Here is a 22892-nt window from a genome sequence, read left to right on the forward strand (position 1 = left end):
GTTAAAAATTTGTTCACTCCACATGAAAAACTGTTACGATGTTTGCCCCACTAATTGGAAGACGAACCGTCAATGGCGTCAACGCGAATTAAACCGGGTTCAGACGTTGTCAGTTACTCGGTTGCGAGTAAACGTCAAACGATCCGAAGAATTACGAACGCACTCATACCACGAAATTACTTGCAACCGAGTAACTGACAACGTCTAAGCCCAGCTTAACAGGGAACTAGTTAAGGGTGCTCATACACTGTTTGACCGAAGAAAATATTTGGCTCTCTTTTTGACAGATAAAGTTTGATCAAAGTGAAGTGATCGAATTTATTCGACACAAAACACGACAAGCAAATATTCAATTATTGGACGCCTAAAATATTTTTCCGGTCTGTTCTTCGAACCTGTCGATGCATGGTCGATGAATCAATTGCAAAGTGGCAGCATTTGAGGTCGAACGTTGACATTTTGTCGACCCAATCTTGGCTGTCAAAACGGAATTTGGAAATTGAGGGGCTCAGAATGAAAGAGGTGTAAGTGACTTGATCGATTTCTCTACATCAACTTTTTCTTTAGTTATTAACTCCACTGCAAAAACGTTCCAGTTTGAGTTTGAATTCGATAGATGAGGTTCTGACCTATCTTCCACATTGTCAAATACAGCTGAGTGTTTGCAGCTAAGTTATGGCCTAAAGAGAGAGTCGATTTAGGAAATCGATTATGGCTCTTACATCATTTCATTTTGAGTAGGGATTGTTAACCGGTTTTACCGTTACTGGTTTTACCGGTAATACCGGGTCATTTTCCGTTACCGAATTACCGGTAATTTTACAATCAATAACCGGTAATTTCGGTAATTTTTTTTTACACCATGAATAATATTTGCCTTCATGCCGCTTTGAAATATTATTCGAGAATCAAATAAGATGGCAGTGATGCGCTGATTCTACGACCTTCAGTTCATAAATAGCTGTTCGATCTGAAAACGAAACACAAGATAAGCTTCAGTGATAAAGAACTGACAGTAATAAAGGAATTGGTTGATGCCCTCGAACCAGTTCTGGTCGCTGTTGAACTGCTATTGCGAATGCACCCCTTTTTGAAGCTTGCAGATTGCAATTTGTGCTAGAACAGCTATCGGAATAACCTTCAGAAATTCCGAAGCAGCTGCTTGAAGCCCTGATTGGGAAGATTGCAGAAATACGTTTCGTATATGCAGATTTGTTCCCGTAGGGGAAGGGTGGTTGAGACGAACATCTTAAGTAAAGGTTGATTTTTTCGTGAATTTAAATTTCGGGAAAGTTATGTTTTGGCATTCAAGTTGATGTACATAATTAGTGGAGAACCTCAAATAGGCCTTGAAAATGATTGAACAAAAAGGCTTGACTAAAATCACCTAGAAGGATCTTGTAATTTTCCTCAATTTTTCAAGTGTAAAATAACTTCCGACTTACGGAATGACATATTCGGATTACGTTTTAAAAATCGTTAAGCCTAGATGGCTGGCTTAACGATTTTTAAAACGTAATCCGAATATGTCATTCCGTAAGTCGGAAGTTGGTTTATTGAACGAATTTTTTCATTCTTTTTTTCGCCAGTTCGAAACCTACTGACCTACGCCATGGACTTCTCATAAATTCTAGGTCGAGGAGATGTCGCACTAGCTCTTGTTCCTTCTGCTGGCTGAAAACGGTATTAGGTATTTTTGAGGTGCCGTATGAATGTTGTTCTTGGAATGTTGGAATTCAACGCAGCTGTGTTCACGGAGGACCCTTCCCCAACAGCTTTTACAGCCTCTTTCATTCGATGGTTCGTCCATGAATTCCGGGGACTCAATTTTTTCTCATCAATATTTCTGGAGTAAAAATGAGATAACTCACCGCTGATTCGATAAACTATAAGGAAGGTAAAACACTTACGTAATGAAAAATACCCCAGAAAAATACTAGATGAGAATGAACACCTTATTTTCTGCAGACGAAAATTTACATCGAGCTGATCCTTGTAGATTACTTTTTTGTTTTTATTTACAAGCTTAACAGGCCAGCTAGGTCTACACAGTAAGTGTCAAAGAGATTGATACACTGTTTTGCAAGTTTGTACATCATTAAAATTCACAATAAAAATCTAATTTATCAATCATACAGGGGTGTCTATAGTTCTCACCCTATCCGTCTTTCTCGGCTTTCCCCTATATGAATAATCATTCGTGATCGTGACACAAATAATGATGACTTCGGCGTTTTTTTCAAACGTCACGGCCTGCATTGATCAAGATGGCATTTGAAATTGTTCCTAACTTGATCAAACTTGACGATGATGATATTGATTCAATAGCTGGACAACAGAAAGACAAAATCCACTGGACGATGCGAAATCTGCAGAACAGTTGAGCATCAAGGAAAAACTTGAACGACGACTGCAACAATCAATAGTATCAACGTCCAACCCTAGCTCAACGTCTACACCCAAACTAGCGTTGGCAGAAAACATTTCATATTTGGCAGAAATGATGCCATTTCGTGTGCTGGAGGGTCAAAGGCGCAAATAATGAGCTGTTTTAAAAGCTTAAAAATGGTTTGTATGTATGCGAGCAGACATCTCTTTCTGTTTTCTTTTCTCATTTCATTTGGGATTGTGACAAAAAAAATGTTCATACTACGTCAATGGGGATCGAACCAAGGCCGGCTTGAATGCAAAGCTATTTCACACGACCACGCTCTCCATATAACTGCCAGCGCTGTTATATAGAAGCGTGATAATAGTACACCTCATCATAAAATGAAGTTGGAAAGTATTTTCTAAGAGGATAAAGAAAAACATGAACGAGAATATATCTTTCTCTGTCTGGGCCGTGTATTTGGCAAACTATACGAAATGCTTTCATATGCTTCCATTTAAACGTGTCGCTCATATTGGCTCTAGCATATATATAATGCAAATGATATACATGTATTGGGGAGTAGAACATTCGCTGTTATTTTTCAGCTCATTTAATTATTACATTGGGATACCATAGCATGTGCTAAAAATTAACTTTGGGTGTATAAACGGATTGATAAAAAGCCTTGGACAAGAGTTTTCTTACATTGGACATCAGAGACAAATACATGACAATGGTATTCGATGCTCTTCTTACTGTACCCCCAACATAATTGGACTCTGAACAGGCGTTTTCCTCTTCTGAAAACTTTGTTAATGAGATCTGATATAGATTAGAAGACCACAAAATTAACATTCTCTGTGTCCTTAAATATTACTTTAACCAGAAAAAACTTGCAAAAAAGTTTACTGTAAAATAATCATTATAAATAAAAAACCATATCTTCAAGAAAATGGTTTATTTTCAAGTATGTCTTTCACCTGTAATTTACCGGTTTTACCGGTAATGAAATTTTCATTACCGAATAACCGGTTATTGAAATTTTGCCACGGTAATGCAATCCCTAATTTTGAGCCCCTCAGTTGAAAAGTGTAAAGCCTCTCTAATACAAACAAAGAAGGAAGGAATTGAAGAGTGGCAAACGAAATATTGTTTGTACAAATTTCAAACCAAACTTTATCCGTCAAAAAGTGTCAAATATTTGACCTCCGGACAAACAGTGTACGGCCACCTTAGGACATGTGATAGGATTCCAGATAATGGGGAATTTCCCGATAGAGTTTGATGTTACACAAATATATATTCAGCCATTCCATGCCAAACCGAAATGGTGGTTCTCAGATTTTAGTGAAAATTGGCAGTTTTCTTCTTTATCTCAAAATATTAGACTCGTATTTTTTCATTAGGGTGGCCGTTTCCATTTTAGGGTGATCCGAAAAATCTATTGCTTCCTCTTTTTTCCAAAAATGACTTCATAACTTTTTGTTCTTCTGAACTGATTCAGATGATCGATATATCAAATCGAAACCAATTAGCTAGTCTTCTTTGATATATACTACATGTGCTGAGAAGTCTCAGATTTTTCAATGAAAACAATCGTTTTGTGGACAAAGCTGTATTTATTCCTCAACATAGTTTCGTTCGAGGGCAATACACTTGGTATACCGAGTTTCATACATTTCGATTCCTTTTCTGTAGTACGAAACGTTTAAGTCTTCGAAGAACTTTCTCATTCGATGTGAATCTCTTTCCCTGGAGCTACCGCTTGAGGTTTGGGAACATATAGCAGTGACTGGGAGCCAAGTCTGGAGAATATGGCGGATGAGCAACCAATTGGAATCGTAATTAGACCAACTTGGCCATCGCTTTTAAGGACGTAGGTGGGTTGTCGTGATGGAACAGAACTTTTTTCTTCGCCATATGGGGCCGTTTTTTTCTTTATTTCGTCGATCAGTTTGTCCAGTAACACTGCATAATACGCTCCTGTAATTGTTTTTTTCCCTTCTGTACGAGTGTTGTAATAAATCCACGTTTCATCTATTGTCACAAAACGTCGAATGAAGTCCACTCGATTACGTTTCAACAACGCCAAACCGGCTGTTGAATCATCAACGCGTTGCTATTTTTGGTCGACGGTCAGCAAACGCGGCACTCATCGCGCGGATAGCTTTTTCATGTCCAAAATGTTGTGTAAAATGTATCCCACTCGTTCTTTTGAAATGCCAACGGTCTCAGCTAACTCGTGTAACTTCACTTTACGATCGTTCAAAACGAGTCGATGCTTGTTTTACAATTTCTGGATTCGTAGCCTCTTTTGGCCTTCCAGAACATGGAGCATCTGCGGTGCTTGTACGGCCCATTTAAAATTCACTAAGCCACCGATGAACTGTTGTTCTCGAAGGAGCAGGAGTGGAATAACATTTTGTCAACCACTGCATTGATTATTCAGATGTTCCCAACAATGTTTGATCAAAATACGATATTCCTCTTTTCCATTTTCTATACGAACGCTCAGGTAGTGACACTTAAACATCTGTAGTTTGTGAACAAATAAACAAAATGTCATGATACTTCACACATAAGCTAGTGATAGATGAACCTCTCGAAATGAATCTTGTTCATTTTTGGTGGCGCCATCTATTGACAAATCCCGACACTTTTCAGCCTGTTGCCGACCTTTGACGCAACATGAAGGACAGTCCAATTTTTGTTTCATTAATTATGATAGTTAAAAAAATAGAATTTAAATAAATTATTTGTTTTGTTTTTTCTTAACTGGTTCCTGAATAATATTGTTGTTAACGTTAATTTTTTTGTATGAAATGTATATTGTATTAACTAACCGTAGTTTATAAATGTACTAACCAAAATTTGTAAAGTGTAACGATCGTCAGCCCCCTTCAATAAAATCGGCGGACAAACCATGATGAACTAATGGTATTCCGGAAGAGGGAGAGAGAGGAAGGAATGGGATAGAGGATTAATGGAGAGAGGAAGGAAGGATTGAGAGAGGAGAGTAGACGGGAAAAGGAATAAGGACCAAGGTTTCGTGGAAGGAAATGTAAAAGGCCTCGGTAACTTTAGCTGGAATCTGCATACGACCACAACGTAGACGAAAATATTAAAGTTACCGTCAAAAAGTATACATACAATATTTGTTCAAGATTGGCATAAAAACAGCTAATCTATCAAATAAAACACATATTTCACACAGAAAAAATAATTTTCATTCATAATTGTAGTGTTGAAAGATTGTTAATTCCACAGGAAAAGCCTTCACCATGTTTGCCTCACTAATTGGAAGAAACGCCGTCAATACCGTCAACACAAATTAGGAATTTATTGAACACAGCTCCAACATTTCGAGTGTTTAACATCGTTAATTCCGAATCCAATATTTACCCGTGCAAAATCGCGAATAATTCTATGTGTGATTAGAAGCTTTCCTAAGTCTTCCACAAACCACAGTGCCAGATTATCCCGATTCCTGAGGTATCACCATCGAAGCCTCCTTCAGCCGAAGTACCCACCATTCCCATCAATGATCAGAGCTACCAGTTCAGGACGTGTATATTAATAAAAAAATATAGTTGAATTCGGATAAAATTTTCTTTTATGTTTCATCATATCGCTGTCAAAATATCAAGTATAAATCGATTCTGAGTTTTATATAACATTTGTTCAAGCATCCAAAATCTCCCCAAAGTTCGTCAATGTTTCGTAGGAATAATCATAATATTAACTATATTCACGTCGAAGAATGACATTGTAATACTAAAAGTTGAAATCTGTTGATATCAAAAGCACACATCCCAAAGCATATCTTATTCCTCTCTCGGTTCTTCATTCTTGCCTCTCTGTCGCGTTTTTCTATCAGGATTTTCATACAAATCTTTCCCTACTCGCACATGTTTTCGTTCATTGTATATAATTTTATAAACAGCCTCTTTGTATTGACTTCTTGACCATCCTTCTCGGTCACCTTGATACGCAACTTGATCCAGTTTATCTTGTATGGCCTTCGATACATAGTTCGAATGCCGACCCGCATGTTTGGATCTGTTAGTTCCGTATAGCTCCTTCTCGGCTACAGTTCGTGGTAGTTCTATTTTGTTCAACGGATGATTCACAATGTCAACGTCAGCCTTTTTTACAACCTCGTGGTTTTTGAATTTCTGGTGAACCAAGTGGTGAATTTGGTAATCCTTCCGATCCGCTTCATTCATCGTTGATGAATCCGGCTCTATATCGTCCCCAAGCACTCCGCGCACTTCTTCCTGTATCTGCGGATCGTTGAATTTCAGTTTGCGGATACTCTTCTGCTCTCTCTTCTTTTCACGGTTCCCTTTTTCCACCTGCTTTATGGCACCACCCTGGAGAATTCGGTTACTGGCAATCGACCTGAGAGCAGCTTGCTGCTCAAAGGTTCTCTCGGCTTGCTTCGGATTGTTTCTGATGTTTTCAATGATCCGCTCGCGCAGATCATTCGCATTGTGCAACTTGAGAGAATCTTTCTGCTCCAGGCTGAGTTGAGCTATGACGGAGTCCAAAGCACAGGTATTTTTACCTGTAGGCTTCACTTGGACTTTGGAGTTGTTTGGGGCGAAGTGCCCCAATGGATGTTCATCTGACGGTGGGAAGTGTTTGATTGTTATTGGCTTTCCGGGAAGTTTATCGCCAACCACGTACTTCAGGTTGCCCTGTTCGTCGTAAACATGAACAGGAGCTCCTAGCTCGGAGGCTGCCAATGCCAGACTCGATGTGTCGTGCAGATGACCTTCCTGGGAGATTTCCTCAATCGCCCGTTTCGAATGATGACCTAACTCCGTTTTCTTCGACGAAGTCTCTTTCGTCTTCCGTGCACTTGGTTTCGCATTTGCAAAGTCATTTGCTTCACTGCGAAGGTCTCTTTCGGTCTTGATTTCTTTTCGCAGTGTGGCGACTGACGCTTCTGCGCTCGCGAACAACCCACTCGTTACATGCGCACTAACCTTATTGAGCACCGGATTGACTAGATTATCTCGAATGGTAGCGCTTAAGTTACCCGTAATCTGAAGTTTGAATACATTCGCGAGTGATTCGGCGGTTGAGGCTTCTACGTAATGCGAGCGTAGCAAGGGTTTTGCTTCGCTAGAAACTTTGGTATTGTAGGTTGTGTCGTCCGTTACCTTGTGTAAATCAATGTCCGCGTCTTCGATGTCAATGTTCGGTGCGTCGGAGATTATATCCTGCTGCGCTGTTGTTCGATGTCGTGATGTCGAAATTGAAGATGTCTCTATCTCTGATTGCTCGATCGAATCCTTTTGAGATGCGGTTATCTTCTTTTCGTGACCAGATACTATTGCGTTGAACTTCGCAATGAACTTGTTTGTATAAAACATAAGTTTTTCCAACATTTTCAGTACCCCCGCTACAGCCATTACATCGCCTGCGAAGGGAATCTTTTGCGAAGCAACTCCTTTCGTGATTTCCTTAATTATTTTCATGCATTCGTTTATTTGTTTATCCTGCAGTAACTTGAGCCCCTCCTTAATGAACTTTTGCTTCCAGTAGTTTGAATTGCTCTGTTCGTCTTCTTCCAGTGCCCTCACCACAAGCGGATTCGCCAAAAATGCTTTCGTGAGGGTGTCGCCAACTCGCTGCCTTATTTCGTCTTCCAACTTTCGCATAAAAAGATGATCCGTACAGTACTTACTTGCTTCGGTAAGACACTCTCTAACAATGCCCTTGCCGATTGCTAATCCAACCTCCTTAGCGGCCAGCTGAATTCCATTCTGGGCCGTCCCAACAGCCGTTCGGCCTACCAAGTCTGTCGCCGTATTTTTCACCGCCTTCATGCCAGTCTTAATGCCGCTAAATCCAGCGCAGATGATCGATACGGCCAAACTGATAACCTTTTGAGCTGCCCAAGCAGCCCAACTGAATGTACCAGTGATCGCAGAACGAATCGATGAAATCATATCGGACACTCCCTCCGTGATAAGTCCACTACCCAGCGTACCACCCGTACAAGCAACGATCAGACACCCTGCTCCGATCTGTGCGATCCCAATCAAGGCCACCGCAATAATGCTTTTCCATGGTCGCGGAAGCTTCTCCTCGACGGTGAACAAACACCTCAAACCATTGGAAGATGCCTCCCGGATAGCCCTCTCGTGATCCTCCTTCGCTTCGCTCAAAATCTCCGTGAAACTCTTTACGGTAATCTTTACGTTGTTTTCGTTCTTTGAAGCCTGTTCTATTACTTCCACTGCACCGTCTATGAAATCCTCCTGCTGGCTGAGTATATCGAGTTGATGCTGTACATGCTGTGAAGTGTACATTGAGCACGCATGTTGTGCGATCAAGGTGTTAAACGTGAGCAGACTCGGTCGGTAGACGATGGTTATTAGATCTTTGGCTTTTCTCAATTCCCGCAATGCTTCAGCTTGTTTGTGCCCTTTATTGGTGGCATTCGATAGCAGGGCTTGAGCTTTATTGTAGCGAGCATTGACCGAGAAAATCGGATCAAGTTCAATCGCCCGGTTAAAGCAGGCTAAGGCTTCTGGGATATTTTTGGCGACCAGGTAGTCATTGCCTTTGAGTACATAGTAGAACGGGTTGCGTATTAAATCGTCACTATTAGCTCGCATTTCGAAATCACGCTCAAAGCTTTGCTCGAAACTATCCAACGCACCTTCCAAAGTGACGTCGTTCTTTCGCAGATCTTCACTTTTGAGCCATAGACCCCATGATTCCTCTGCCCCTTTTCGCTCGTGAGGTGTCCACTTGAATTGTGCGGCTGTTTCACCATATTTAGGTTCATATGATTTACCTTTCTTGAAACAATCCAATAGCTCACTGGGAAAATTGATGGATTGTTTGGAACAAAACTGTTCCACCACGTTTTGTCGATAACGACGTTCGAAATCTGGTTTCAGTTTAAGCACTTGTTTATCCGACTGCTCGCGTAACTCTTTGTGATCCGCTTCAGTCATTGTCGTACGCTGTTCCGCTGTTAAAGTCGCTAACGCTTTGTTCACAAAATCCACCCTGGACTTCTCGGCCCATTCCGAAGATTTCTCCGCTACTTTCTTCGGATCCAGCTGATCCGCTGAATAGTATCCCCAACTGGTCTTCAAAAAATTCCACTGTTGAACCTTCCGTGCCTCTTCGAAGCTTGGCAGAAAGCGGTTCTCCAATTGGCAGAATCTCTGGAACAATGCGTCCTGAATCAACATACCTCTAGCGTCCTCTATTGCTTTAGCATTGGCCTGTATCTCGTGCGCCTGGCGGAGAGCTTTCATTACTTCCATCGGAGTGTTGTCACTATCACGGATGATCAGTTGGGCCATACCACGTTTTCCCTCGCGCGCCGTGCGTCCAACGTTTTGCATTTCTACACGGTAGCTTTCCGGAAGAAAAGTAACCAACACGCACATTCCTCCATGTTTCTCTACTTGTGCCGTAGTCTTAAGATCTGTTCCACGGCCGGCAATATTTGTAGCCAGTATTATTTCGCCAGACGTGATCGAGTTCTTGCTGAACTCTGTCGTGCTCTCTCCTGTGTATAAGAATATTTTTCTCCGGTCATGATGTTTTTCAAGCACAGCGAATAGATCCCGTGCTTGGCTGATGAACTTGCAGATGACAAGAACCCCTCGATCATTCCGCGCATGATATAGAGCGTTTTCTACCACACTTTCATACCAGCTCTTCTGATCTCGGAAGACTAGTGGAGCAAGTTCCTTGCAGCGATAGACTGAGTGTTGGTTGTTATCGATAACTGTTTGTTTGTAGGGTGGTATTACAATCATATCCGCGCCGTACATCGTATCCAGAAAGTCCCGGGTAGATTGCTCTCCAAGAGTACCTGTTAACCCGTATATATTCGATCCATAACGCTGGAAGAAGCTCACATTGGAGATGAAATTGGTGGAGATTCCCTCCGGATCCATGCGGAGTCCTTCCTTCAACTGAAGAAATTGCGTCAGCCCATCGCTCCAAATCATGTTACTTTGCAGAACGCCTGTTTCGTTGAAGTTGATGGGAACAATTCTACCGTTCACGACGGTATAATGAGCATCCTTCGTATAACCCCACGCAGCCAGTATTGCATTCTTAGTCCAATTCGGAATTTGAGAAAGTGCATACGCACGTAAATGCTCCGGGATTTCAATTATAGGATCACGTTTATTCCAAGGAAGACCATGTAGCCTTTTCCGCAGCTCTTCGCATTCAGCCTTCAGTTCGTTTTGCTCCTTCTGCTTCTGCGACATTTCAACTTCCTTTGCCATTATCTGAAGACTCGTGTCATGATACATTTCAAGTTCAGCCTTCTCGCTCGCTGTCAATTGACGGAGCAACTTTTGCAAGTGTTTTTCACAATGTGTACTGATGAAATTCTTCGTATCCTCGACTTCCGTTGCAACGGTTTCCCAATCACCATCAGAATAAAGCTTTATTTCCTGACCCTGAACCTCAAAATCTTCAGCAATGAAGTACACCTTCCCGCTGCGCGATATCATATGCTTTCTGATATTATGGATGAATTCCCAGATCACAGCCAGTGGGACCTCCAGATGATTCATTCCAGGGCATTCGTCTGCGAGCCGTACACTATGCGTCCTGCTATCATACAACATGCTGTCCACCTCGTCCACGATCACGGCTTGATGTTTGCGGGTACCTCGGCCATCGTTCCCAAGGAATTCTGACCGCAGTATATCACCGCAGAAATCGTTTGTCGTCCCATAAACGACGTTACATCCATACACTAATGTTTTCTCTCGATCGGGACTATTTTCCGCAACAGTAAGATGGAATAACTCGAAAAACGCTCGCTGCTTCTCGACTTCCGGAATGGATAGTTCAGTAGAGGTGGTAACCACATCCACCTGGTTTCCTCTCAGTGCCAGTACCACAGCCAACATGGCGACAATGATAGATTTTCCTTCACCGGTGTTAATTTGAGAAAGGCGACCCTTGTTTTCTGTCGGATTCATTAGAATCAATAGTGACAACAGCTGCGTTTCTCTCGGGGAGTACTTGTGGCAATATTCAACGGCACGTTTAATCACTGCTACCATTTCTGATTCGGATACGGTATCTGGAGCGGCAGACATGGCCATACACGCCCATAAACGGATCTCATGATATCCATATTTACGTATGGACTTAGCTCTGTATTCGCTAAACTCATTGTTACTCAAAAACTGGGCAGGAGCATTGTAAGCCGCATCAACCGCACTTAAAACTTTGTTAAGGTTAGTGTTTTTTATATAATCCAAATCTTTAGCATCCGCAATGATTTTTTCGATCAGTTCTTCCGCACACAACTCATGGCTTCCGGCGAAAATTCTGCTGATGATGAGTTGATCCACCTTTGCTATCCATTTATTCGGATTCTTTTCTCCTCGCAATATACAAAATACTTCATTCCAGATATCGATCGATACTTGATAAGTATAGGTGTGTTCGAGTACCATAATAAATGTGGCCAAGTTCAATTCGACCCGATCTTTGTATTTACTGACGAAATTCTTCAGCAGTTTACCAAGCAGTTGCGTTTTTCGTAAGCAACCTTGAAGTTTTGCATCGACGACGGAAGCGATCGAAGGGGACAATTCATACAAATGGCGCATCAAAGTAAAGTGATCGATCTCTCCAGACCACACCTCGATCCGATCTTCAGAAGCTTGGACGATCCCGGTTAAGATATCCAACACGATCGATGAGGGGACATGATTGTCTTTGATGGTTGTAATAATTTTCAAAGCTCCAGCAGGGTTATTCGCTCTAGTTATCAAGGTGAAGATTCGCTCCGTTATTGCGGCATTCCAAGGAATATTCACGATCGTATCAATCAATAATGCTTTGCCTTCTTCATCAAAATCCACCGCCCGAACTTTAGTATGAAACCAGCGACGTTTGAGCTTCCGATACCAGAGATTCTTGCGTCTGAGTATAGCAAGCCCATCGTCACCTATTCTCAACACCAGATCTAGGATGTCATTAACATCTGCAAGTGTCAATTTATGGGCAAGCTGTTTAATTTTCACCGAATACAACAGTTCTCTACGTCGTTCCCAGTAAAATACGTCTTTGACCCTCAACCAGTGATTCCGGAAAACATCTAGAAGTAACGGATCCACAGTATCATCGGGATAAGATACGATCTCTGTTATTAGACTCTGTTCGATCCATCTGAAAACTGGATACCTTCTCACGATTCGAAGGTGAAGCCTTCCCCCGTAGAAGACGTACTCAAGAATTGATTGCTGCAAGGCAATAGGAACCTTTGACATGTTTCTTTTTATAGCTTTCGCGAGTTTAGTCTCTGACTTTACCCCCACCAGGTCTTCAGTGAAATTTTTCCTCAAATATTTAAGCACAGTTGCGATTAATTTTCCGGAATTGCTTTCGGCAATTGTAATTTGTTTGCATGAAAAATCTGGGCTACACAAATCGTCCGGAATATCGTCTATATGTCTAGCAGTTGAAAATTTTCTACGGAAGGCTTGGGTCGCGAATAGCTCTTCACCTTTTAGATCAATTTCCGACTTTTGACTAGCTGATTTCAAGCTGCATTCTAACCGAACCTCATTGGGAGGGCCTTCTTGCTCGATTGTCTGAGCATACTCAAGAATGTGAGCTTCATCCATTACTTCATCGTCGCTTATGTACTCCAATTCATTATCTTGTCTAGCACTGATCGTTTCTATTGCGTCATGGAGCTTAGTTTTCACAGCTTTCTTCTCCTTTTCCCTTCGGTGCGCTTCGGGTTCCCGTTTGATCCTATTCCGTTCTTTACGTTCACGCCTTTTTCGTTCTGCGTTTTCCCTCCGCTCAATTCTCAACTGATTCTGACGCTCTATTTCCTCTTCTTCCTTCCTAATACGCTCGCATATCTCCCGTTCTTCACGTTCACGCCTCTCGCGCTCTTCGTTTTCCCTTCTGATTTGCTCCCGTCTTCCCCGTTCAATCCTCAACTGTTCCTGACGCTCTTGCTCATCTTTCTCCTTGCGAATACGCCAGAGTGTCTCTCGTTCTTCACGTTCATACTCTTCTTCTTCCCTCCTGATTCGCTCCAGTCTTTCCCGCTCAATCATCAACTGTTCCTGATGCTGTTGCTCCTCTTGCTCCCTCCAAATACGCTCGCGTCTTTCTCGTTCTTCATGCTCACGACGTTCACGCTCTTCGTTTTCCCTCCTGATTCGCTCCTGTCCTTCACGTTCTTCGCGCTCTCGTTGCACTCTTAAACGCTCCAGACGTTCCCGTTCACACCTTTCTCGCTCCTCCTGTTCCCTCTGTAACCTCAACCGCTCCTGTCTTCTCCTTTCCTGTTCCGCTTGCTCACGCTGCAGGCGCTCTCGTTCCTCACGTTCCTCCCTTTCTCGACGAATTCGCTCCTGTCTCTCGCGCTCCTCTTGTTCTCTCCGATGACGCTGTTCACGTTCTTCCCTCTCCCTTCGCTGGACCGCTTGCCGTGCCGCACAATTGTGGCTAGACCGATGCGTGCAGTAGTCATAACATTTCCCATTTGGACAGGAATAGTTACATGCGCTACAGTAATACGTCGGGCAGGAGGAGCAGCTATGGGATGCTCCACCTCCTCGGAGACCTGAGGCGCCGACATACAAGATGCTTCGACCTTCTAATTTAATTAATTGCACTCTTCTTCCTTGCCAATCAGTTTCCTTTGTCAGATTACTTCCACCAATAAAAGATGATTCCAGTAGCACAGGTACCTTGAATGTATGTCTACATCGAGGTATGGTTTCGTCAATGATTATAGCCTCATATCCATCGTCCAGACATTTGATGATAGCACGGTATCCCTCCTTTGTGGACAGTGAAATAACCGAACCCTTTGACATGTTATCAGCATTTGTTTATCTGAAAATATAGCACAACATTAATACACAGGATGGCGCAGAGCAACATGCTATATGAAAAAATCGCAACACATATAAGTATTTTTTGGAAAAAGCCCATTTATGGACCACCCTAAAATGGCACCCCAAATGAAGAATTCAAAAAAATACGGGTCTAATATTTTGCGGAAAAGAACAAAACTACCACTATATCGGTTTGACATGGAATGGCTGTATATAAAAACAAATAAAACTAAAATTCAGACAATAATCTTTATGTCGATTGCCCTAAAATTTTATTGACATTTCCCAACATGGTGGCTACAATGACATGCAATTTCGACACTTATGTACTTTTCCAAGTCCTGTAGTTATTACTGGCGTCCCTAGGTATGTGAAATGCAACGAAGCAGAAAATAAATCAAAGAACTCACCTGGCTGTTGGCTAGCTTACACAGACGCGCTGCTACTCTGCCCAAATATGCATGGTTGACGTAAGCGCCAACTGTGCTTTTCGATTGAATTAAAATAACAAAAATCATAAAACCCCTTCGGTCCACTTTTGACTTTCATATTTATTGAATAGATACAGATTATTGTATATGAATTGTTCAACAATCATGATTATTCAGCTAAAACCAAGAAAACAGCATTTTTCATCACTGAGTGGTGTTGGTGGTTACGTCAACCATGTAAATTTGGGCAGTACTGTAGTCCCCTTTTGGTCAACAGACAACAACCCTATTACGATCAGTTTAATTATTCCATGTACATCAATGTGATAAACGATATATAGTCGATAAACGACACAATGATTAACCTCTAGAGCGTATCGTTGATACATCAATTGGTCAGCAAATTGCCATCGTCCATAAAACTTGGGTCCAGTACAGGCAAACACAGTCAGCTCATTCAGCCACTGGCCATCATCCCTAGTAGTGGCTCCCAGCACTAAGACTATTTCGAATGTTGGCTGACACAAGAGAACAGCGCGTAACAAAATCCGTGAGAGTGCTTCTAAAAACTTCTAAAAAAATCATTTAATACGTCGAACCAGCGCAGACTACATATGTTGCTCAAATAATGATGATCAATCTAACTATATCTCATTCTATTAAGAAAGTCTCTAAGCAAAGACCTAGATATTGTTACATTAATTATTTCGCTGTGTTCGTTACAGAGGCTCATCATATGATTATTAGGACTAAAGGCTTAATTTGTTCTTCGGTAATCTATGTAGAAAATGTAAGAGTTTCTCAACACTCTAATGGGTGCGTAAAAACTAAGATCTTGTAATATTTCTTCTGAGTTCTATCATTGTGATGTGATGTGATGTTTCTTATTATATTAATAAGAAACGATATTAATTTAAGCTTTTCATATTGATTAGTATGTGTCCCTGGGCGTCCGTGGGATAATCAGAAACCGCCCGAAGCCGAACGGTGACTGCCTGTTGATAAGACGGGGGAAAATGGGGGGTGACCAGCCCACTTGATCGCTAAAGTGTCGATGTCCGTGTTGCCAAAACTGGGCATGTCACATATCTTCTGTCTTCTCCAAAAAAACAAGAATTGAATAAAAAAAAGACGAAAAGAACAAATGCATGAGGATTTTGTTCCTGTGTATTTTTCTTCAAGCTCTGTTCTCCATAGGTCGTCCCGAGCCCGTACTTGTTATGCGCGGTCATTCCGATCCAAATATTTTTACTTCCATTTTTACGCAACACGGTCGTTCCGATCCGCACTCTTATCACTATCATTTTTTAATACGATCGTTCCGATCCGCAAATATTTTTACTTCCATTTTTAAACAGCATGGTCGTCCCGATCCGCACTCTTATCATTATCATTTTTTCAATTATTTTTACTTCCATTTTAACACAGCATTATCGTCCCGATCCGCACTTTTATTACTGTAATTTTTTTGAATGCCGTCGTCCAGATCCGCATTTCTTTCCATTTTCTCGATCCCCACTTATCCACTTTTATTCTACAGTTTCATCGTACGGTCGTCCCGATCCGTACTTATTATAGAAGATGTATCTATTTTTACCTTGCTATGTTAGAAAAAGTGGAACATATCGGTGTTAATAATTTGTTCGTTTTCCCTGTGCATCTTTAGAGTAATGCTCATTATCAATATATGACTTGAGTTCACAATGCGTTACTGCGAAATAATATGTATCAATGCAATGAATTTACAAGTAGTGTTGAGCATCAGCACTTATTTTTTTTAATATCGCCTAGTGAACATAAAAACATTATTAAAATAAAAACATTTTATTTTGTTAGCCTATAGAAACCAAACGATTGAGCTGCATTAAGTGAAAAATAAATCGTTGTTTCTGGCAACAAGTTTGAATTTTGTTATCATTAAAGTCAACTTGAAGTTTAACATGGAGCATTAGAATTTCTGCCAACCATGCTGTTTAATTTATACTGTTTTCAAACGTATCATTTACTTACTGAAGATCTTCATGCCTCCCACGGTAGGATAGTTCTGCCTTCTCGTTTGAAGGCGGTTTCCGATTATTGTGCGATTCACAGAGAACGTTACGGAAAAGAACGTCCACGTTCCGTCGCCGTCTCTACCAATTCACACATGCAGTCTATGCTTGCAGCAGCACCGTCACGTCAAATGTCAAACGAATGATTTGTTTGATGTTTTTCATGATGCCACCACCTGCAAGGGTTTTAAATTACAATGCCCTCTTTCGAATCAGCATGCTTAGAACCAGTTCTAAATTAATAAAAATTAAATGAAAAATCATTGAATTATATTATTTAAATGCTTAAACTCCGTAGTCCCGACTCTTATTCAACAGCAATGATATATAGACTATTTTTGTCAACTAGTCGCGAATGATTTTCACTCTGAAATTTGGAGCTAAGAGATATGTTGGCATTAAAAATATAACCGAAATCAAAACAAAAGCCAAGACACAAAGCCCAGACAAAAACCAAACGAACCGTCCGTCTCCGTCAATTATTCTTTTCTACAAATCCTGCCAGTCTATTTCGTCGAACGTATGCTGACGGGTCGTTACGTTGCCGGTGTATGTGAATGTTTTCACAAGAATTGCATGGTAGAATAATTGACGTAACGTGACGTGGATATTGTATGTGAATCGCACTTATCCCGTTCAATTCTCGCTCCTGGCAGGATCGCCAAAATGTGTGTCTCAGAGCGTCCGTGGGATAATCGGAGAGCGCCCGAAGCCGAACGGTGACTGGCGGAAAATATGCCGAGTAACCAGCCCACTTGATCGCTAAACTGTCGATGTCCGCGTTGCCAGAACTGGGCATGCCACACAATTAGTAAGCAACGTATCTCTTATGGAGGGATCAGTCAGTCTAGTTTACGAAGTGTAAATAATAAAAATTGGACCATACAACACTACACTATTCGAAAATTAACCTGACGTATGTTACGTACAATGTTTTTATTGTGTACGGATCCAGGAAATAGTAGCGTTCAATAAAGCTCAACATATTATTTGCGGTATGTATGATTGTATTATAATGATCAACGAAGGTCAGTTTGAAATCTCAGACTGCACCTAAATCTCTTACTCGTTGACTAATTGATCCAAAGATTGCTGGTTCGAGTCCTGTCACGGTCGCCATCTAAACTTTCTCTGATGTGGGTCAATGCAAATGCTTATGCAAAGCGGAATGCAAAACATACAAGCTCGTAAAAGAGAAACAAATGGTTGTTAAAAAATCACATACTGTCGCTTGGGAATTTGGGGCTTCCCACGTTACTAATTATGTGTTTTTATATTGATTTGGATTGCGGGAAGTTGAGTTTTGAGGAAGAAGGCGTTAGATGCTTCGGATGATTTATGATAGGGGAAATGCGGGAAATGGATTGAGCTTATGTAAGGATGTAAACAGATGTTTTTTTCTAGGATGGGAATAGTATTGGCACAGAACATATGTTTAAGGGTAGATTTCTTAGATAAATCTTCTTCTTGTAAAAGACATCAATGTACATTTTCTAACATTCAGCTGTAATAAACTATTAGTGCACCAAGTATAAAAGATGTGATTTTCATTTATGAATGTTTGAGAATATTCATCGTCTTTCTATTTCCATATACATCTTCATATCATCGGCATACATAAGTTCCTTAACACTTTTATGAAACACGCAAACATCATTAAAAAAAATGAACAAAAATTAATGAATGAAAATGAAGTGGTCCCAAAAGAGACTTATGAGGAACTCCAGATGTAACAAATATTGGCTTCGAAAGTTTTCCATTAAATCTCACAGTCAAATATGATTCGAGCCATTTCAATTGCTTGACTTCTATCCCTATTTTTCAAGTTAAAGGAGAAGTAATGTAATATCAACACGATCTAAAGCTTTACTAAACACTTTTTTCCTGACCCTCCCAATTGATATAGTTAAGCTTCTTCTTTTTCTTGGATAGTACTAACGTTCCCAGTGGAACTTTTACCTTCTCAACATAGGTATTGCTTGCGTCATTTTTATTATCTGTAGAAACAAATAAATATAAATATTGATAGCTGTGATTGATAGTCACACAAAAATTTTCAGTCATCTGTCGATCATAAAAATTGTTTATTTGATTCAATTCAAGACATCCAAGCATTACGTTGATTGAAATCTTCGTGTATGTCAATTTTCCTTAATTCTGGTACAAAGGAAGATAAAATAGTTTCAACTTCGAAGAATTTTCCATAATTTGAGCATGATCAGGGGGAAGTAAACAGATGCAAATATATGTATCTACCCCGCAATAAGTGCTTTGACCCACGAATTCCAACGAATTCTGTTTTTTTTTTATCCAAAATATATACTTTTATTAAGGCTCATATGGCATCAGCCTAACGGGACCAGGAGTTCAATATTTCGACAATGTTTGCCTGTAACCGATTTCTCGCGGTTGGCTCGAAGTTAGTATTACAAGTGTTCTCATAATTGGAATGTTGCAGTCTCCAATGCTCTGTACGTGTGCCCGACACGGAAAACTTCCTAATGGGATGCAGCTGACCATTAATCAGCAACGCCCCCCTAGTCTGTACCCCATATCTAGCGTAGTTCGTCTTCTCGACTCGAGGAATCCAGGGTAGAATGGTCACTAGCCAGCGCAATCATCAGCTCGTGTAGAGTTGTCATGAGCGGTACAATCCTCAGCTCACGGTGGATGATCAGTGGACTGCACAATCTTCGGCCTGTGTATCTGTTGTTGGAATTTTGTTGTTCAAATATGTTTTGAATTTATTAATGAATAGGATCTTTAATATGGAAAAAAAAACTTATTCAGGAACTCCAAGCAGCGTCGTTGGTGAATCCATCCGAAATTACCCAAATTCGTCAATTACACGGGGTTCTCAAGAATTGGGCATATCCCAAACCTCATTGTGGCGTATAAAGATCTTGAGCTACATCCTTACAAAATAAAATTGACTTAAGAACTAAAGTCACTTGACCATATGAAGCGCTGAAACTTCTCCGAGTGTACTCTGGCGAATCTTGAAGAAAATGACGATTTTCAACACAAAATCATCTTCAGCGATGAGGCTCATTTCTGGCTAAATGGCTCTGCCAACAAGCAAAATATGCGTAATTGGTCAGATGCAAACCCACATGTGCTTCTTGAAACACCATTCCATCCGCAAAAAAATACTGTTTGGTGTTGTTTTTATGCCGGAGGAGTGATAGGGTCGCATTTGTTCGTCGATTAGAACGACCGTCATGTTGCCGTCATTGGAGAGCGCCATCTCGGCAGGTTGGAACACTATTTTTGAATTGAATTGGAAGATTTTACCATCAATGATATGTGGTTTCATCAAGACGGTACTACTTGCCACACAGCGCACGTTACAATGGATTTATTGAAAAGTAAGTTTAGTGAACGTTTTATTTCACGAAATGGACCTTTCTATTGGTCCCCTCGTTCATGCGATTTGACGCCATTGGATTTCTTTTTATGAGTCTATGTCAAGTCAGTGGTCTAAACCAATAAGCCAGCAACTTTAGAAGATCTCAGAGACAACATCGAACGCGAAATTCGTACGGTTCCGGTCGAAATGTGTGGCCGAGTAGTGGAAAATTAGGTCCAACGGATCGATCGTTGTAAACGTGTGTGGTTTTATTTCATGCCGTGCAGCAAAATAAGTCTTCTGAAGACTGTATTGCAGGTACAGGGATAATTATTCATAGAGACATATGGAGATCAAGAAATATAATTAACAGAAACATAGACAACAAAGGAAGAAATAATACCTCTGCTAAACAGCATCCACCAGCACACGGATGCTAAGCAAAGTAAGTTAACTAGGATGTGACAAAACGTTCAAATGATAAGCAGAACAGCTCAATTAATTCCAAAAAAAGGCTAATATAGTAGCTGGATAAAAACCAACCCGAACCAAACATCATGTTTGGTAGAAAAGCAAACACATTTCATATTCATTCATAACAGCTGAGATGAACAGCTTCTCACTTAGCATGACTCAATCACTACTACACTACTACTGTTCACGTTCAGTTCACTCACTCAGTTACTCCGAGAGAAAAAGCGTATCTTTTGGACACGAAAAAAAAACCACTCAACAAATGTTGATACTTTTCCTGTACAACTTGACAAAATAAATCCAGTTCCACCTGATTATGCACGGAGATAAGCCCTGATAAGTTCAAGATGAAACAATCACAACATTTTATGGTGTACATCAACCAGATAACATTTCTTAGTAGTGATGAGTGAGATTTTCACATATGTTTTGTTTCACATATTCTTCATCTCTATCAACAAGGACGCATCACGTTTCGTAGCAGTAGCAGTAGGCAAACAACATAATAAGCAAAATAGGACAACAATTAAACTTACTAAGCTATCACAGCTTGACGAAAAATAATGCTGCTGAATATCACCACACGTCTTCTTCGGGCACATCGCCGGCTCAAACTGGCAAAACGTGCCATACTTAAAAATTAGTCACTCAAACTAGCTGTTGCTTGGTTCTATTTTGTATACCTTCGCATACACTTCGACTAGTGTCAGCTGATAGACCAGTTATAACGACACCTACCATAGTCCCTTAGTATACATGTGCGAGCCGAATGGAGCATTTCATTTTATCACTTCTCAGAAATGGACTATTTCAATGGGCATGGGTTTTTCTTTATATCAGTCAATATTAGCAACGATCGGTTTATTCTAGGATGATTGTAGTATCACTAGGGTGGAATGAATGGTTTTCTGATGTCCACTCGGACGCTCCTATATATTGGACATGTATTGATATTTCTGGAGCGTCAAAAAAAAAACACATTCTGTGTAATAATTTAAATTTCCTTTCTTCAAGAACGGTTCGACTTTCAATTTTACCACGTTCGTTGCCCAACGCGACGTTTCTGAGTTTCTTGCGGAGCCCAACTCGCGGATAAATTATTAAATAAAAATCAAACCTAGTTTGTAGACAACCTTTACATGCTCTAGCAATATTTACTTTGATTGGAGACGAATTGACAACAATAACACATGCCAAACCGTGGAGGCGATCTGGCGTAGTGGTAACATCCATGCCTCTCACGCTGAAGGTCACGAGTTCAATTCTCACTCCCGACATTCTTCCAAAAATGGAAGTAAAAGTGACGAAAATCACTATAATACAGATAAAAAAAAATTAAAAAAAAATAAAAAAAAAAACATGCCAAACTCATATTATATGGGTATAGTATAAACATATAGTATAAATATTATAATAATATGGTTATAATTTTATCATTTTTTACGCATCCTATAGTTACACTTAGGTGCCTATTCTATCAAATTCCCTTTAAAAATCCTATTAAATTTGAACGAGGAAAGTGTCACTCATGTCAACGTTGAACAGGACATGTCAACAAAAAAGTCTGGCAGAGCTAATGGTATCCCTTCGTTTAACGCTCATCGGCACATCTTCCGTGAATGGTCACCTATGCTGGGATAAAAACTCTCGTATTTACTTCGGACCAGGAGTATAAGTTTGTCTATCATCTGCTTGGTCGTGAGAACAGTTTGGCTTTTGAATTGGCCAGAAAAAAAAACAACGTGAAACATCCTTTCAATACGTAAAGCATAAGTGCTGGCTGAAATTTCTAGACCGGAATCCGTTCGAATCCGGATTCGTTCCGCAAACCTACGACTACATCAGCAGCGAGAGTTTTGGCTCAATAAACCTGGAGTGAACAACTTTTTCTTGCAGTTGAAATACTTGGAACAATTGCTTTTTTATCATTCAAAATTTGAGCAATCCAATGACATCAACTTGCAACTCTTGCCCTTAAAGTGTCCACATGGTATAAAGATAGCCTTTTAATACTTAATACTTTCTAATTATTGTAACATTTTCATTATATTTTCATAACATTTTCTTTCCTTTCTCTAAAAGTGTTGGTGAATGCCGATGCCAAAAAAAATTATAGTCAATGCCAATGCTAAGATTTATATTTTTTTTCATATTTTTTCTTCAAAGCTGAGATTTTTTTACATAGCATATCCAAAAATATGTAACCCGCGACGCTGGTGAAAGCGCGCGAGCTAGTCGCTACCGGGGTTTTGCGCAGATTAGCGGTTGATTTAAGCGCCACTCCCGCGAGGGAGACCAACCGCCGTGTTCTTAGTTGTTGCCCGACTATTGAGA

General features: G+C 40.5%; 2 protein-coding genes across 3 annotated transcripts in view; one reads left to right on the forward strand and one right to left on the reverse strand.

The window, feature by feature from the left end:
* The window catches only part of LOC129771579 (epsin-1), a 280095-nt gene that overhangs the window by 147012 nt on the left and 110191 nt on the right, over positions 1-22892 (forward strand). The gene's annotated exons all lie outside the window — the stretch shown is intronic.
* LOC129771576 (uncharacterized) lies at positions 4129-21199 on the reverse strand. 2 transcript variants are annotated; one of them, XM_055775348.1, is made up of 2 exons: positions 21095-21199; positions 4129-14251 (listed from the first exon to the last, which is right to left on the reverse strand). In XM_055775348.1, exon 2 carries the CDS (start codon positions 14230-14232, stop codon positions 6199-6201), a length of 8034 nt encoding a protein of 2677 aa, XP_055631323.1. In that variant the 5' UTR covers positions 14233-14251; positions 21095-21199; the 3' UTR covers positions 4129-6198. The 2 variants fall into 2 exon arrangements, with proteins under 2 accessions (XP_055631323.1, XP_055631324.1); XM_055775349.1 differs by lacking the exon at positions 21095-21199 and adding an exon at positions 16695-16889.

This window comes from Toxorhynchites rutilus, chromosome 2 (assembly GCF_029784135.1).
Source record: "Toxorhynchites rutilus septentrionalis strain SRP chromosome 2, ASM2978413v1, whole genome shotgun sequence".
NCBI lineage: Eukaryota > Metazoa > Arthropoda > Insecta > Diptera > Culicidae > Toxorhynchites > Toxorhynchites rutilus.

Bases quoted from the DNA above. Each gene is read 5' to 3' on its own strand.
- LOC129771576 (XM_055775348.1), bottom strand. From the start codon at position 14,232: ATGTCAAAGGGTTCGGTTATTTCACTGTCCACAAAGGAGGGATACCGT.